Source organism: Bos taurus, chromosome 18 (assembly GCF_002263795.3).
Source record: "Bos taurus isolate L1 Dominette 01449 registration number 42190680 breed Hereford chromosome 18, ARS-UCD2.0, whole genome shotgun sequence".
Lineage (NCBI taxonomy): Eukaryota > Metazoa > Chordata > Mammalia > Artiodactyla > Bovidae > Bos > Bos taurus.
This window is the reverse complement of record NC_037345.1, coordinates 18,307,200-18,325,477: the sequence shown is the minus strand read 5'-3', so window position 1 is coordinate 18,325,477 and position 18,278 is coordinate 18,307,200. Positions and strand designations below refer to the sequence as shown.

General features: G+C 55.1%; 1 protein-coding gene and 1 long non-coding RNA gene across 2 annotated transcripts in view; both read left to right on the top strand.

The window, feature by feature from the left end:
- The first annotated feature begins 1,391 nt into the window (after positions 1 to 1,391).
- LOC112442234 (uncharacterized) lies at positions 1,392 to 2,258 on the top strand. Its single transcript, XR_003030264.2, has 2 exons — positions 1,392 to 1,494; positions 1,910 to 2,258. It is a non-coding gene; the product is annotated as an uncharacterized lncRNA (long non-coding RNA).
- A 14,180-nt stretch (positions 2,259 to 16,438) lies between these two features.
- Positions 16,439 to 18,278, top strand: part of ZNF423 (zinc finger protein 423) — a 345,848-nt gene continuing 344,008 nt past the window's right edge. The window contains 1 exon segment of the mRNA NM_001101893.1: positions 16,439 to 16,640. Within this exon segment, the coding sequence (NP_001095363.1) occupies positions 16,601 to 16,640 (40 nt within the window). The 5' untranslated portion in view covers positions 16,439 to 16,600.

Here is an 18,278-nt window from a genome sequence, read left to right as displayed (position 1 = left end):
ATCCTGACCCCACAGTTGTACAACAGCCCCCCCCCCGCCACTATGCGCCTCTTTTTTTCTGTTTAGCAGAGTCAATGGCAGTGACAGACCTTCCAGGGTTATTATGAGAATGAAATGAGTTAATTTACATAAACACGAGAACAGTCCTGGCACTTACATTTGCTGTGTGAGTTTCAGTGTTTATTATTTAGAATAGGGGCTGGCACCACCTGTTTTTACATGCCCTCCCTCAAGCTCAGAATGGTTTGTATATTTTTAAATAGTGGTGCGGGGGATGGGGACAAAAGAAGATTAATATTTCAAGATGCATGAAAATGCCATGGGATTCAAATTCAGTGTCCATAAAGAAAGCTGTACTGGAGCACCGCCACGCCCTTTTCATATTGTCCGTGGCTGCTTTCACGCTACGAAGTAGTTAAGTAGTTGTGACAACTGTCAGTGCCACAGGTGCAGAGATTTTTGCTTGTTTGATCTTTAGTGTTTCCCCAGCGCCTGGGACATCATAGTTGCACAATAAGTTGTATGAATGAGTTTGGCCTCAGGCAAAAATGGGGTGTGACTTCAACATTCCTAAACTGGACCTGGGGGTCCCCACTAATTCAAGCAGATGTTTCTTTTGGAGATCAAAGGGGGGCAGATTTCCCTCGTTCACCCTTCTTAAGGGGAAACAAAGAATCAGACTGGCTGCCCAGACTGGCTGCCCACAATAGCCTTCCTTTAGGCAAGTCACTCACACACCTGGTTCAAGTGGACTCTTTTTATGTTGCCAAACCATGTGAGCAGGTCCTGGGGCCGGTGGTTGGGGGGAGGCAACTTGGGGCCATCACTGGGGGGGGGGGCCCATACCTTCCTTCCCACTCTGACCCACTCACTCACAGCAGACAGAAGTGTGACAATGGCTTCCTGAGAAGAATTTGATGTTCCTGGGCCAGGTGCTCCATGGCAGAGGTGTTGTGGGGTGGAGGAGGGAGGGGGATGGACCTTCATCCCCTGAAGGAAAGAGGAGCAAGGATACAGCCAGGCTCTTTGGGAGCACTCACAATGAGATTCCACTTGGCTTTTCCAAGGGGCTCTCCGAAAGTCCAAGTGAAAAGTTCCTATCAGTCAGCTCCGAGAAACAGACAAATAACCCAGGATAGGAACACATATAGGTCCGCATCCTGGGAGGACACACCAGGCTGCCCAGGTGATTGGGCTTGAGGGCTGCATAATGGAGTCTCCCACAGCTGGTAGAGGCTCCTTCCTTCATCTGGTGTTTCCTGAAGTCCTGCTGTGTGCTCGACGCTGGTGTTGTTGCTAGGAATAAGACACAGATCTTTCCAGGTGGAGCTCACAGCATTCTGGAACATAAATAATTATGATGCACTGAGATATGTGCGAGGTCACAGAGCTCCTCGAAGAGTGTAAGGGTACAACCAGACATTTTACAGAAAAGGAAACCAAAACAGCCAAAAACATGCAAAGAAGTTTGTATCTGGTTTCAGAAAAATGCGAGTAAGAGCCACATGAAATGCCTTTTAATGCCCATCAGATGAGCAAAATTAAAAATGGGTGATGTCACTTAGCTCTGATTCATAAACAAAACAAAAACCATAGCCTCTGTCCAGCAACCAGACTCCTGAGATTCCATCCTGGGACCTAAGGATAAATATACAAGGATACTTACGTTTTTTGAAGTGATAAAAACCTGGAAACATTTACTTCCAAGATGAAAGGTTAAGCTGTGATATGTCTACACGTGGAATATTATGTGATTGTGAAAAAGGATGAGTTGGCTTTGTTCTAAGTGCCCTGGAGGACTTCCATGGTATATGGTTAAGTAAGGAGAGCCAGAGGTGCACAAATGTTCCGTGTCTATGATGTGATGCACATTTTGATGCTAACAGCAGTCCTGCCTCTTCCCATGTAGGTACTTTTTCTTTGCATATGACCTGTAAGCATGGAGCATCCTTCTGAAGGCTACACACCAGACTACCAGCTTTGGAAGTGGAGACTAGAAAGAGGTAGATAATAAAGGAGAAATTAACTTGGTCAACAGCAAAACCAAGAGAGTATACACTGGCTAATGTTGATGGAAAATATGTGACTTAATGTTTCTACAGGCTACAATTGTAAATCTGTGAAAGCTAATTTGTACATGGACAATGAGAAGCTTGTGTTGTAGACGAAAGAAAACATTGCTTTAATCTTGGGTGGGTCTGTGGGTAATTTTCTTTCTGGAATTCTGTAGTTTCAATTATAATGTTTCTTATTCAGTCTTTATGATCATGTAATAGCAACATTATCCCCAGTTCCAAGCTAGGCAGTTAATTTGTCTGGGGTGTGGGAAGTTCAGGGGTTTCAACAGAGCCTCAGAAGAGAGATAAGATGGGACGTCCTTCTTCTCTGGGAAACTGGCTAAAAGTTGAGCCGGTTAGGGAAAGAGAACAACTGTCTACCCACCCCCGCCTTCTGGGAGGGTAAAATTGCATTCTTCACCCAGAGTAAGTATTTTAGTAAGTATTCTGGGAGGGTAAAATTGCATTGTTTACCCAGAGTAAGTATTTTAGTGCCTAGGCTGTTCTAGTCCAGTACTCTTGCCTGGAGAATCCCAAGGATGGAGGAGCCTGGTAGGCTGTGGTCCAAGGGGTCGTGAAGAGTCTGACACGACTGAGCAACTTTGCTTTCACTTTTCACTTTCACTTTTCACTTTCACGCATTGGAGAAGGAAATGGCAACCCACTCCAGTGTTCTTGCTGGAGAATCCCAGGGACGGGGGAGCCTGGTGGGCTGCCGTCTATGGGGTCGCACAGAGTTGGACACGACTGAAGCGACTGAGCAGCAGCAGCAGCAGGCTGTGCTAGGCTTGCTTTAGGCACTTGCTTTAGGCTCTTGCTTTAGGACAGGTAGTGAAGAAGATACAAAAGGTCCTTGTCCTCATGGAGCTTATAATCAAGTGGGAAAGACACATTAAACAAAAACAAATACATTGTTGTTGCTGTGGTTTTCATCCCCCTGCTTCCATTCTGTGGCTTTGCTGCAAGACCAAGTGAGGCCAAGGACCTGCCTAAGAGAAGAGGAAGCATTCCTAGCTTTAGATTTCCCCAAACCTTGGGATTGGCTTGACAGATACATTGGCATGAGGAAAGTCCCCCAGAGGTGTGTGTCTTTCTGTGCATGTTTCTGGATGTTGAAAGACGCCTAAACACAAGAGCCAGAGTCTACCACCTAACCCGGTGGACAGACCTCCATGATCGGCAGGCTGTTCATCATGCCTGGATATGCCAACTTGCCTGTCATCCCCAAAGTGACCTGAGATCACTCCCTTTCAACTCCCAGATGCCCTGCTGGCTGTCTCTGCTCCCTCCCTGCAGGAGCCCACCAGCACCCTGAGGCCCCAGCGGAGCAGGTAGAGCAGCTGGCCTCCAAGGGCCCTGCAGCCCTCTCCCTGGGTGGTTAGGCACAACCTGGCCCCTTTCCTCTCGTCAGGAGCTTTGCCCTCCCAGGGCTTCCCTGCTGGCTCAGCTGGTAAAGAATCTACCTGCAATGCAGAAGACCCCAGTTCGATTCCTGGGTCAGGAAGAGCCCCTGGAGAAGGGAATGGCTGCCCACTCCAGTATTCTTGCCTGGGAAATCCCATGGACAGAGGAGCCTGGTGGGCTACAGTCCATGGAATGGTAAAGAGTTGGACAAGACTGAGCGGCATTTACTTTCACTCTGGCCTCCCAGCCCCTCCCTCTGAAGGGGCCCCTTCCTTTCTGCACCCACTCTTCCAATGCAAGCAGCAGGCAAGCAGGGAGAGGGAAGGGAAAAAGAGAGCAGAGCTTTGGTCTTGAGCTTCAGATGGCATCCTTGCAAAATGCAGCCCTTGCCACCTCCACTGCCTGTTCACAAGGTCCCTCCCCTGGGGTCAGATGGTGCTGAGGTCTTCAAGATCCCATATTTCAGCTAAAGCCCCTGGAGCTGCCCTCCTGAAGTGTGAATACCTATATAATGGAAGCTTGTCCAGCCCTGCTGGTTACCCAGGGAGCCCCCTTGACCATGTAGCAGCATTTTTAAAGAAGAGCGACTTGAGTCTAGTTAAGGGCTTACCCGACAGTTCAGTGGGTAAAGAATCTGCTTGCCATGCAGGAGACACAGAAGATGCGGGTTTGATCCCTGGGTCAGGAGGATCCCCTGGTGTGGGAAATGACAACCCACTCCAGCATTTTTGCCTGGGAAATCCCATGGATAGAGGAACCTGGCAGACTACAGTCCATAGGGTTCCAAAGAGTTGGGCACGACTGAGTAAGCAAGCATCCATCCATTCAAGAAGGTCTAGTTGGAGAGGGCAGAGGGTACGTAGGACATCTGACTTGAAGCTACATTTGAGTAAGATCGCACAAACATCAGTTGTCCCTATCAAAGACCGTCCCCTCTCCAAAGCGGTGAATTTTATAAGTATTGGGGGCATATGGATATCTCCTATATTATTTTCTGCTTGTTTGGAATTTTCCCTAGTTAAAAATTAAAACAAAAGGATTTAGGAGTTGATGAAGATTTAGGGGAAGGAGAGAAGGCAACCTACAGTCTTCTTGCCTGGAGTATTCCTGAGGAGCCTGGAAAGCTACAGTCTATGGGATCGCAAAGAATAGGACACCACTGAGTGACTAACACATTCAATCCCTCTCCACAAACTTGACACCTGATACAATTGTCTGAAGTTCCCAGATACCATCTTTATCTCTGTATCTGCCTATGTCTTTCTAAACATCTATCTATCTAAAATCAACACGTCAACACTCCGCTTCAGGCAAGGTGTAGAAACTGAAATTAACTGACCGTGCAATGGAAAGCGTCCAGCTTTGGAAGGAAGTCCACCTGGATTTCCATCCTGGCTCTGTCCCTTAAGGGCCGTGTGACCTTAGACCAGTGAGTGACACAGCCTCTCTGAGCCTCTGTTCTCACCTGTAAAGGGAGATAATCACAGCATGTGGGCATCAACATGGGCACTGAAGGAAGAGCTCTCTGCAGGATGTCCTGGTTGGGCCTTGGGAGTGGGTCACTCGAGGAAAAGGTGTGGCAAGGGGGGTAGCTTGTTCCTGCCTTAGGCCAAGGGGAGAATGCTTCTGAACCCTCACCCCCATGGCCCCGCTCCTTTGATCTGAGGCCAAGTTTGTGGGAATCTGTGGGGTTTGGAGGTCAGAGAGGAGGAGAGTTTGTCCACCCTCCCCTCCCACCCCGCCATGGGGACCAGGGCTCCCTCTTGGCTGTGTGTCACCTCTGCCTCCATGGTACCTGGGAGGCAGCAGGGGCCCGGGGCTCTTCTGAGGATGTATCAGACCCACCAGGCAAAGGAAGTCACAAACTCTCCACCTCGGGCCCCATCTCACTTAAAAACATAATTAAAATACTTAAAACTCGTCAACATTCATGAACAGGGGCACACAAAGCTGTGTGGTTAAGCGTCTCACCTCTTTGCAAGGGTCTTCTCAGATCCCCTTGGGCTCTCCAGTCTCCTGGCCTCATCTGCCTGTCAGTTTTGCTCTGGAGACAACAATCTGTGACTCCAGCTACACTCTCCCCCTGGAGAACAGAGGAACTGGGGTGTGCTGGGTGACCTGGGCAAGACAACCCGCAGTGATCAGTCCTCTTACTTCCCCTGGACTGGACGTTTCCATAGCTCAGAGACCTTTCTGCCTTCCTTTCTGCTGGATTCCCCACCATGTGATCCAGAGCCCATCACGGAGCAGACCCTAGAGGTTGCAAACAAATTTTCATTGGGTGAAGAAAATGAATCTTTACGTTTACAAGTAATTGAAGCAGACTTTTTTGAGTACTCTTCTAAGCGCTTTACATATTGGCCCCTTTAATTCTCTTGTAGGCAGCCCTACAGGGCAGATACTGGCATAACCCCATTTTTCATAGATGGGGAAACAGAGGCACAGAGGAATGAAATAACTTGCTGGGAGGCAGAGGAGCGGAGAGGCCAAACCAGGTCGTCTGTTTTGGGGTTGTCCATGAAAGGACACCCCTACCCCATCTGGTAACCTCAGGATATTAAGGCTCCTCATGTGACCACCCTCCCCCATCCCCCCACCCCCACCCCCACCCCAACGAACATTTCTTCACTACCTAAGTCGGAATTGGGAGCCTTGGTTTCAGGCCAGCTCTGTCATTACTCGGGAATATAACCTTGGGCAAGTCTATTCCCATCCAGACATCAGTTCCCCCATCTTTCCAGCCGGGTGGTTGGACTAGATCATCTCACAGGGCCCTTTTCATTCTAAAGCCCTGAATTCTGGGACTGTTGAAGGGGGCCCCATCCTTTATTTTCTGCCCTAATGAACAGGCTCTCCAGAAGTCCTTGGCTTGGCCGGATGGCAGCTCTGCTTCCCGGGGCAGGAGAAGGTTTGGAGTGCTGGCAGAAGCTTCCCGAATCCTCCCCTCGCTCCTGCTGTGGCCTTGGCTCAGGCTGGGGGCTCCAGTGCCTCTCCCAGTGGGTGCCGGAGGCTGGAGCCGCCTTTGTCTGCCGCAGGAGGCCAGCCAGGCGGCTGCGGATGCAACCGGCCCCTGCCCAGGCCTGGGAGATGGTTTTTTTTCCCCTGTGTGTTGCAGCTGGGACCGTTTATAATAGAAAAAAAAAAAAAGAGAGAGAGAGAGAGAGCGAGAGAGAGAGAGAATGACCAGGCCAGCCGGCTGGAAAATAAAGAGACTTAAAAAGAAAAGGGCTAGGCTGTTCTTCTCCTGTGGAGGCTTTGGTTAAGCAGAAAGTTTTAGTTCCTTTCTGAAAGGCATTTGGGCTTTTGAAGTCCCCTGCGGGAGCTCCCTCTGGCCCCTGGGAAGCCAGGCCCTGGCATGTCCCAATGTGAACGACCAGGATGGGGCTGGGGCACTCAGAGGAGGCGACAGCAGGCGCTGGGAAATACTGCCCCAGGCCAGGTCCGCTGGGCTCCCAGCAAAGCCTCCCTCTGCTTCCAGCCTAAGCCCCACCAGCTCTCTTCGTGGTCTCTCTCTGCATTTCCTCTGCCCCTTCTGCCTTTGCTGTCTGGCCTGGTGCTGGTGGGGCCAAGGGAGGGAATATACCGAAACTTGCGTCTTCATCTAGTCAGAGAACCAGAGACATTTTACAAACGGGGAGACTGAGGCAGAGAGAGGGTTTGTTTGAGGCCACCCAGAGAACCTAAACGTACTGAGCAGTTATTGTGTGTGCTTTGCCTGTACTAACAGTAGCTGTGCTTCCCAGATGGCTCAGTGGTAAAGAATCCACCTGCCACTGCAGGAGATGCAGGAGACGCTGGTTCAATCCCTGGGTTGGGAAGATCCCCTGGAGTAGGAAATGGCAACCCACTCCAGTATTCTTGCCTGGGAAATCCCAACCCACTCCAGGATTTTTGCCAGGCTCCTGGAGGAGCCTGGTGGACTACAGTCCATGGGGTCGCAAAGAGTTGGACATAACTGAGCAACTGAGCATACACAGCATTGACAAAGCTGACGTTTATTAAGCCTGTACAGTACGAAAGGACCTGGGAATGAATTTAGGAAACAGGCAGATATAAGAGAGCTCCTCTTAGGCAGGCTGTCTGACCAGCTCTCTTTTCTGGCCTTTGCTGATTCCCAGCCTCGCCAGTGAGCTCTCCTCCCCATCAGCCCACCACCCCTCAGCAGGGTCATAGTCATCACCCTCACTGAAGAAGAACCACAGTCAAAATGTAACATTTCTCAAGCACCAACTGTGTCCCGTGCTGTATGCCAGGCGTGTGATGGCACTGCTCATTTCATGCCCTCCACACATGACTGAGGCAGGTCAACGGTGAGATTATCTTACGGCTCACAACCACCTATGCCATATTGGCATTACTCTCTTGATTGCTTTACCCTGGGATTCAAATCAAGGCCTGTCTGGCTCGAGAGGCTGAGCCCTTTCTCTGAGACCAGCCTCTATGGTTGTGGTGGCCCGGTGTGTCTTAGAGTCTGCCTCTGGCTTCTGGGGTCATCTTCCTTCTCCAGTCACCACCATTCACTGGGCATGAAGTGGGCACTGTGGCGTGAAGGAGATTCTTGTCAAAACCTGGGGATCTGCCCTGAAATAGCTTTCAATTCGACCTAGCTGGGTAGGCAAAGGTTTTTACCAATTGGTCTCCGTTGTCCAGCCAATGAACCATGTGAAAATGGTTGACTGCACAGAGATGTAGTGGGTATCTCTTCTGTATGCTGCACAAATTGAGTTTTCCTCCCAGTGTCCTAAGTTCTGAGCACTTGTGGGGCACCAGAAACATAATGGGGAGCATGGCAGCCTTAGCCCTGATGATCTCACTTCCCCCCTTCCTACCTGGGCTTTGGGTTCTTAATTGGGTGTGCCCAATGCAGGGGCCAAGGGCTTCCCAGGTGACGCTAGTGGTAAAGAACCCGCCTGCCAATTCAGGAGACATAAGAGACATGGGTTCGATCCCTGGGTTGGGAAGATCCCCTGGAGAAGGAAATGGCTACCCACCCCAGTATTCTTGCCTGGAGAATCCCATGGACAGAGGAGCCTGGCGGGCTACAGATGGTAGGGTTGCAGAGTCGGACATGACTGAAGTGACTTAGCACAGAGCAGGGACCACACATTGCTGATGCTCTTCTGAAATCTCCATGGTGTTTCTTTTAGGCCTGGACACCTATTAGGTTTTTTTTCTTGATGCTGGTGGATGGGAGGGAAAAGGGTGCGTGCACAGGAAACAACCCAATATTGTCTTTTTTTCCCAAAATTATCTTAGTGAGTTTGGTCCTGCACACTGTTAGGTCTTCTTCATAAATAATAGTGGTCACAAAAGGGGTTGGAAGTGGGTGAGCATTTGTTTTTCTTGTTTTGAAAGTTGTGTTTGCTCCTGGCTGTGCGGATCCTCGTTGCAGCACGGTCTTCTCTTCAGTTGCGGCAGGTGGGGAGGGGAGCTCCTCTCTAGTTGTGGTGCTTGGGCTTCCCGTTGCGGTGGCTTCTCTTGTTGCAGAGCACAGGCTCTAGGGCTCTCGGGCTTCAGTAGTTGTGGCTCCCAGGCTCCAGAGCACAGGCTCAGTAGCAATGGCACACGGGCTTAGTTGCTCCACAGCATGTGGGAATCTTCCCAGACCAGGGATCAAACCTGTATCTCCTACACTGGCAGGTGGATTCTTTACCACTGAGCCACCAGGGAAGCCCCAGCGTTTGCTATTCTTACCTATCTCTGCCAGGTGATGGTGAGCACAAGTCTCTGGCCAAATTCTGCCTTGTGAAAGTTGTGAAAGCAGGATCACCCCAAGACAAAATAGGCCCTCTAACCACTTCTGATATGAGAGATATGCTCTGAACAAGCCCCATCTCACTGACAGGCAGGATGCTGTATCCTCTGCTGGGTACCCTGCGGTGAGACATTATTTCTGATGGTGAGACCCAGGACCCTGAAAGGATGGAGCCTGGGGGTTGGGAGGAGAGAAGGGGTTTCCCCTAAGGGGACAGATTACCCCAGCCTCACCAGATTCATTCTCCCTGTGCAGGCAAGTTGGGGAGCATCTCTAGAACACTGTGCTCAACTGTACCTTGAATGCCTTGAATTCCACCAGTGAAAGCCCGTTTCTAAGTCTATCACTTTTTTGGACATCCTGTTTGCCAATTAGTAAAACATTGGTGGCTGATGGAGCTACCGACAGCCAAAGGCCTTGTGACTAGTTCTGAAATGTGCCCCTGCCTGATATAACCACTCTTGGTCAAGCTTAGAAAGCTGGACATTTATCACATTCATCATACACTGGATTGCTTTTTTTTTTTTTAATCAAAGTGAATCACAAAAACCTTGGAAAAGAAGCATTTTGAGAGTGACCGCAGGTTTGCATGTGCCACACACCCTGGGGCAATCAGAAGTTGTCTGGGTGGAGGTCTCAGGGTCGGGTCAGGAGTGTCAAGGTTTACCAGGGCGTGAGTCTATGGGGATCCTCATGTCAACTTGGTTTCTTTGCTGCCTGTGGGTGTTCTCTGCAAAGACTGCTGACACTTGAAGAATTAAATAATTATAATAATAATGATAAAATAGAAATGGCTTTCCCAGCTGAACAGAAACTGGAGAAGACAAGGAGGTTCCCACACCCGACTTATTGTTTTTGGCCCTCTACTCCCTCAGCTCCAGGGACACAGATGTCTGGGCCTGCCGCTGGCCACTTTGAATTGTGGTCATGGGCGGGGGACACTGGGGACCCTTGGGGAATTTCAGGAGCATCTGTAGGGATTTCCCTCCCCAAAACTCCAGGCTGAGAACTAAGAGCAGAGAAAGGGACTCTTTCTATTTTGACTTACTCTGTTCTGAAGTCTCAGAAGCTTCCAGACCAAGCGTTGGTCCTTCCAGACCAAGGACTCCTCAATGTTGCAAAGCCAGCTGTGGAGGCAGGAACACCTGACTAGTGGGTAGTGGCCAGTTCATAGTCAAAGTGACAGATTCAATCTGACAATCCTGACAGATTCAACCATGGGGCATAGTCATTGCTTCCTGGGTATCCCCAGGACAGGAGTGCCCAGGAAAACCTGGGTTCCACAAGTAGTGGGTCATTATCATGAAACAAAAATGCAAAAGAGACAAAGGAACAATCAAATTCTCTTGAACACAGAGCCTTCTCCGCAGACCTAAAGATGCTAGAAAACTTCTAGAAACCAGCAGCCCAGGGAAGGAGGCACTTGTCGGTGCAAGGAGAGAATTTGTGTAATTGGCTTCTCTCTCTAGAAATATTTTTGAACTTGAGGACTGGTAAAGGGGAGAGACAGGAAGGGAAAGGAAAGAAGCCTCGTGACCTTCCCTTGGTCACGATGGCCAGACCAGCAACACTTAACCAACAAGAAATCTTCGGGACAACCCCATGAGATTCACATTCTCTATAGTCCCATTTTTCACATGAGAAAATGGAGGCACAGGGTCCCTTCTCGAGGTCTCCCTGGAGGTAATGAGACTGGACCAGAAGCTGGATCAGATTGGTTCCTAAGCCTGGCAACCCCTGTTTCCTTGGGCCCTTAGCTCTGAACCGTGACAACTTTCCCTTGGAATCACCCCGTTCCTTTCCACATCTGGCCCTTAACGCACTGTTCACCCCATCAGGAACTCTGTTCTCTGTCCTTTTCCCTGACTTCTTCCTCCTCCTCCAGACTCTTGGCCAGACCACCACTGGGACCCTCTGATTTTTGGCCTCATTTGCACTATAGTTTTCCTTCTCAGGATTGTTCAAAATGGTAATTAAATAATTATTTATGTGGCCATTTAGTAAAAAGTCAGCCTCCGCATCATAGAACAAGACCCAGCAGGGAGAGACTGTGGTCCTTCTTGTTCACTGTCTTATCCTCAGTTTGGGCACACAGTAGGCATTCAATGAATAAATGATGGTTGAATAAACCAACAACAGAGGAGTGAACTTACTTCCTGGGGGGAAACTAGGGGTTCGTCTTCCCTCTCCAAAATGACTGTTTCTTACAGGCTGATGCAAATTTTTCCAGTGGAGAGTGTGATTCTCAAGTTATTAAAACGGTAAACAGGGACTTCCCTGTGGTCCAGTGGTTAAGAATCTGCCTTCCAAAGCAGGGAACATGGATTGGGTCCCTGGTTGGGGAACTGAGATTCCACATGCTGCGGGCAACCTAGTTGGAGCACTGCAACTACTGAGCCCACGCTCTAGAGAGACTGTGCGCTGCGACAAGAAAAAGTCCACGGGCCGAACAGAAGAGCCTGTGTGCCCCAAGGAAGACCCAGAGCAGCCGAAAACAAACAAACAAAAAAGCTAGCAAACAAAAGAAAACAAAGATCACAAATTCCAAATTGTAAACATTCAGGTGTCATTTAAGTGTATGCATGTGTGTGTGTGTGTAGTGGGAGAATTTGGTCATTCGGTCACTTATTGCAAAGTAACTCTAGAACAACTCTGGAGACTTCTCGAGGATACCAGTGTAGAGGTCAAAACGAACCCTATCTCATGTTACTTTATTGCCTTACCTTGTTTTTTTTGTCACCCACAGCCCCTTTTGCATTCACCAGACTGTTCTGGAGTATGCTTGCTGCTTTTTGAAGCTCAAGGAGGAACCTCATTTGCTGTGTGTCTGGGGATACATCATTAGAAGCAAGCCGAATTGGAGGGGAAAAGGTAGCACCTTGGGTGAGAGGCGCCTGTTCTCTGGTGAAGTTGCCCATTTATGTGAGCAAGGTCTTGTGCTGTGCTGTGCTATGCTTAGTCACTCAGTTGTGTCTGACTTTTTGTGACTCCATGGACTGTAGCCCACCAGGCTCCTCTGTCAATGGGAATTCTCCAGGCAAGGATACTGGAGTGGGTTGCCATGCCCTCCTCCAGGGGATCTTCCCAACCCAGGAAAAGAACCCAGGTCTCCCACATTGCAGGCGGATTCTTTACCATCTGAGCCACCAGAGTCAAGAATACTGTAGCCTATCACTTCTCCAGGGGATCTTCTCGACTCAGGAATCAAACTGGGGTCTCCTACATTGCAGGTGGAGTCTTTACCAGCTGAGCTATCAGGAAAGCTCTGAGCAAGGTCTTACCTGTTTTCAAAAAGGTTAACTTGTATTTTCTTTTACATTTATGATGGCGGCTCCTTACGGTTTACAAAGGGTTTTTCCCAGCCTCTTCTTTGGGTCGGGCAGAAACAGCTGCCCCTTGGCAGATGAGGAATTTCTCATGGCAGGAGGGGCCCAGACTCTTGGATCCCCTGTAGGAAGTTAGGCAGGTGGGACACAAACCATCACCTGAAAATGACCTTTTTCTGCTCTCAGGTCTCCAAGGCTGATAAGGAGCAGAGCCCAGGCGGCAGGCAGCTGGCCCTGCCCTCAGCTCAGTGCCCCTTGAGACCCTTTCAGTAGGAGTTCCCGGAGTTTTGCTGCTCTGGAATTTTCCTTAAAAGATCATTATTTCTGGAAGGAGTTAAAAAATGAAACAAGCTGCTCAGAAAGCGGGCCGGGTGAGGCAGGGAAGAGGTGGGGCTCCCTTGGCACCCTGACTGCCACTGAGCTGGGAGAAGGCAGCCAGGTCTTCGGTGGGGGGGTGGGCGTCGGGACACGAACGTGCGCGACAGCGACGCTGGGGACGGTGATCAAAAAACTTTGTGCACGTCTCCAGGACCCCTAGCCCTTGTGCATTAGTGCCCTCGTGGATAGACTATCGCCTGCCCGCCCCTCCCCCCCGCCCCGCTCCTGTTACCCCTGCCTCTGCCCTCTGGACCTTCTGCAGTTCCCCAGGGTGGAAAAAGGGAAGCGCCGCGGGTCTCCAGCCAGTCCTCCCTGCCCGGTGACCCCTCCTTTCCTCCAGCAGCCCCTTCCCCACCGCGCGTTCCTTTTGTCCACCCCCTCCCTCTCCCGGCTCCCGGCTGGGCACTATCCGCAGTCTCCAGCCCCCCAGAGAGCCCGGGAGGGCGAGCCGGGGGCTGTTCTCCGCCCCCTCCCGCTAAGAGAGGCAGCCCGCGGCGGGGGCACCCCGGAGCCGCGGCCAATCGCCCCCCTCCCCCAGCGTGTGCCATCTGCCGCCTGTCAGCCTCTCTCCGCGGGCCGCGATCCCAGGCGCCGGCGGGGGTGGGGAGCTGCTGCTTCGGCCCCTCCTTCCTGGCTCCTGCCCAGGCGCCTCGCGGCCTCTGCCCTCGCTGTGGCCCTTGGCACCTCTTCCCCTCCTCACCCCGGCCGTCCCTGGGCTGCGGGAGGCGGCTCCCGTTCCCCTCTGGGAAGGCCCAGAGATGCTGGACGCTCTAGGACGCAGGAGCTGGGGAGGCAGCGACCCGGGGCGGGGGAGGCAGCCCTCATGGAGGGAGGGGCGGCTCTCAGGGCCTGAGTCCCAGTCAGGGGACGGCTCTGCCCTGGCCCCTCTCGGGACACTCGCTATGGGTCTCCTGGTGGCAGGGTGTATGCCTCGGAGGCGTCGCGTTTCGCTGGTCGCCCGACTCTACCTCGGAGACGGCCTTGAGCGCGCTAGCTTGGTTTTCTCCCTGGATCCTGCCTCAAGGCCCATCCCAGCTAGCCCCCCAGCCGCTGGGGAGGTGGGGGTGGCATCTATCTCTGCTATCAGCCCAGCATGGGGTCGGGACCCGGAGGCCCAGAGAGGAGAGCGGGGCTGAGCGGGACTTCGAAGCTCGCCGAGGGGGCGCGGGCCCGGCTGGCGGGCGGGCTGGGAAACTGCGGGGCGCAGGCGCCCTGCTTGGGGCGGGCGCCGTTGCCCGGCCGGCCCCGGCGCGGCTTTCGGCGGGCAGCAGGTTCTTCCGTGAAAGGTTGCCCTGGGTAACTCGTCTCCGAGGGGACACAGCCCTCCCCTCTCCAAGTGGCAACTTATCGATCCGCGAGATTGATAACCCTCAGCGCCGCGCCGCGCACTCGCTCCGCTCTCCCAGCTCTGGGGCTCGCCGGCCCAAGGTGGCGCCACTCGCCCAAGGAAGGGCGGGGTGGGCTGGCGGGAGATGTCAGGTCCTTTTACCCACCCTGAACCTGGCCTCCTGCAGCTTGTGGGGGACGGAGGAGGCTAGGAAACGGTTTAGGGGAGCCTCTTGGAGATGACTTTTTCTAAATCTGAGCTTTTCCCCTGGAGGCTCCGAGACCCAAGCCTCGACCTGTTCAAGAGCTGCTAGGACCCGAGGCGCCCCCTAGTGGCTGGGGCAAAACTTTGTGTCAAGTAGGAGCTGGTCTATTTGTCAATCTCGGGAGGAGGAAGTGCTACTGCAACGTTTCGGGGCTAAGGTGTTTCTTTACAGTATTAGCGAAGAAACGTGCAACCAGACGCGGGAACTCTACAGATTCAGGTGTTGGGGTGAAAAAGATTTAGCCCAGTAGAGTAAGAGTTTCTGGGTATGGGGCAGGAATGGTCTTCAAACACCGATTGATGGGCAGAATCTGAGAAGGAAAAATCAGGTTCAGGGATAATGCATATGCGTGGGGTACAATTTGCAGAGCTGGCAGTGCCAGGGCAATTCACCCCAGTGTGCTCCCTTCCCCCCAGTTTCTTCACTTTTTGCAGTTTGTGATGCAAAGGTATCTTGGCGAGCTTGACAGCACGCGTGGGCCCTGTATGTGTTCCCTCCTCCCTTCCCCGGGGCCGCCAGCGCCGGAGTTGGGGCCCCGCGTGCGGGTGCGGTGCCCGCGCCCGCGCCGTGCCTGCCGCCGCCGCCGCCGCGGTCCGGGTTTTGCGGGCGGCCAGAGCTGTATTTCCAGCGCTGTCCATCGCTCGGTGCTGTTGGCCCTCTCTCCGTCTGATCCGAGCCGGAGCAGTGCGGGGCGCCCCACGGGATCAGAGCGCTCCCCCGCCGGGACTCCGCTCCTCACATCCTCCTGCTGGGACCCGGCTACATTTCCAGCCAAGCCTGGCTTTATTATGTGTCTCTGCAGTGCAGCCCCAGCAGCCGGATCGGGAGGAGGAGAGCCAGCGACCACAAAGAAGACAGGAGCGCAAGGGAGGCTGGCGGGCGGGCCGGCGCCGGCTGGAGCGCGGAGGAGCCGGGGCGCAGCCGCCGCCGCCGCTGCCCGGGAGGACGGGAGCCCGGCCGCCGCCTGCTCGTCCTCCTCCTCCGCCGCCGCGGCCGCCGCCTCCCGCCTCTCCGAGCCCCTGGTCCATGGAGGCAGCTAGCGGGGCCGGCGAATTGGCACCGGCCTGGGGATCGGCTGCGCGCCTCGCGCTGAGCACCGCAGCCCGAGGGCAGGCAGCGGCGGCCCGGCGCACGGGCTGAGCGATGCCCGGGGCACGGGCGCGCCTGCCTGCCGCCGCCTGAGCGCCCCCGCGCGCCCCTTCCTCCTCCGGGAGGCCGGCGCCGGACCGAGCCGAGAGCCAGAGAAGGGGGCGTGAGCCAGGGGCCCCGAGCTGCGGCTTCCTAGCGGCTGCGGCCGTTTCGAGCCCCCCAAGTAGGCTGAGTTGAGGGATCCCCGTCCCCATCCATCATAATCTCCAAACCCGGCGTTTGGGCATTTTAAAACCATTAATATTTATTATTTTTTTGGGCGGCAGGGGATAATTTGAAGGCTTTTTTTTTTTTTTTTCCCGGGGGGTACTGAGCTTCCGCGCTCCAGACCGCCTCTCGGTCTCCTCCCCTCCTGAGACCCCCTCGACTCCAGCCCCGTCCCCCCTCCTCAGATGGGTTCATTGTGAGCTCCGCACCGGGCTGCGTAGCCGGACGCCTGCAAACTTTGCACAAAAATCCGGCAAGGGGCGGAGGAGGAGAAGGAGGAGGAGGGTGAGGGTGGCGGTGGGGTGGGGGAGGGAGGGAGGGGGCCGCAGGGGCCGGGGGCCGGCGGGGGTGGGGAGGAGGAGGGGGGCGGCTTTTTTTTTTTTTTTTTTTTTTGCATAACTCGGCTCGGCCGAGTGGCCTCCGGACTCCCCGCGCCGCTGGGACCGCCGCTGGGACCGAGAGCCCCCGGCTGCCGCATTGCAACAGGCAGGGCCCCGGCGCGCCCCCCGGGCCTCCCCCCGCCCCGGAGCGGCCTCGGCCGGCCCGGGCCGCCCCCCCCAGGGAGGCCGCCCCGGACCTGCGATCCGCTCCCCACAGCTGCCGACCCGGCTGCAAAAAAAAAAGTTTCCGAGAGGCAGGAGGAGGAGAAGGGGGAGAAGGGCAGCCCGGAGCGGCAGGGGGCGGCGGGGGGAGCCGGCCGCGGAGGGCGACGGAGCGCCGGGAGCCCCGGACATGTCCAGGCGGAAGCAGGCGAAGCCGCGCTCGGTGAAAGGTGAGCGAGCGAGGCCCGGCGGAGGCGCGAGCGAGCGAGGAGGGAGGGAGTGAGGGAGGAGGGACCGGCGAGCGGGCGGGCGGCCGGGGACCCAAGCGAGCGAGCGGAGAGGAGGAGGAGGCGGCAGAGGAGGCGGAGGCGGAGGAGGAGGAAGAGGAGGGGGAGGAGGAAGCCGCGAGCGGGAGGCGGAGGCGGCGGAGGGGCACACCGCGGACACCCTAGCCGCCCGGACCCTCCCCGGGCCCGGCGCCGCCGCCCGCGGGGGACCCGGGCCTGGGGGCGCAGCCGAGGGGCCCTCGCTGCTCCCTCCGTGCGGGCCCCGGGCCCGCGTGGCCAATCAAGGGGTGCGGGCCCGACTTGGCGGGGATTGCGAATCTCGGCGGCGGCGGCGGTGACGGCGGGCGGGCGGGCGGGCGGGCGGGCGGCGGGAGGAAGGAAGAGGCGGTGAGGACCGGCGCCCAGGAGGCCGGTAGCTCCGAGGCCGCTCTCGCTGGGCCCGGGGCCTTGCCGCTTTTCCTCTGTCCACGCCTTGTCGCCCCGGGACGCCGTGGTCGTCGGGCGTTGCTTGCGCGCGCCCCGGGTCCCCGCCCTGGTCGCCGGGGGCCCCCTCCCTGACCGCTGCCCAGGCCGCCCTCCCGGCCCGGGCCCCCACACTTCCTGCCTCCTCCACCGAGGCCAACCGGGCCGGGAGCCTCCGCCAGGAGTTCATTGTCTGAGCAGCGCCGGCGGGACGCGGGTCCCCAGGGGAGCGCAGCGGCTGCCGCGCGCGCCCCTCCGCCGAAGCTCCCGGGACGCTACCCCGGGCACCTACATTCTCGACACCTAGGCCGGCTTCTCGAATCGGATCCCCAGAATGCACACTTTTGAGGACACACACACACGCGCGCGCGCGCGCGCGCGCACACACACACACACACACACACACACACACGTCTTCGTGTCCTTGCCTCGCTTTCTATTTCTACCGAGCGGGCCCCCTGGAGAGCACAGGCCCCCGGGGAGATGCCGCGTGAGGGCAACTGAGCTCCTCCCTTGCCCTTCTTTCCCCACCCGCTGGCCTCTCCAGGCCTCGCCTGCTGCTTTGTCCCGATTCCAGTGCCCCCGGGTGGGTGCCCGGCCTCCCGCCCGCGCTGGGAGATGATAGAGGAAGGACAGGATGAGAGCCGCTACATCTCTGGAGCCAAAAGTCCCGAGGCCCTTGTCCTCTCCCAACTCCCTTGATGACCTCTGGCCCGAGCCCAGTTCTGCTCTGAAAAGTTCATTTCCTGGAGGCCTGCGCGGGAAGGCGCAGGGGCCTCTGCTCCCTTCCTGCCAGCCTTGCTCCAGGCTGGAATGGCTGGGACTGAATCTGGCAAGGAGGGTCGTGGGACACCCGCCATTGCTCTCCTTCCAAAGTCCCAGGAGATCGCGGGCACTCAACAGAGATTCTCCTTGTCATGTGAGACGCGGGCCAGCTCAGTCCGAACTCAGCAATCTGGCTGCTCTCTTTTCCTCTCTTTCCTTGAGAGAAGTTGGTCTTGTTCCCCTCACCCTGGCAGGCATCCTAGTCCTGGATAGCCAGACCTGTTCCACAGAACTGGAGGGTCTACAGGGTGTTCTGGTTGAAACCAGAAGAGACAGACCTCAAGAGCTGGATAG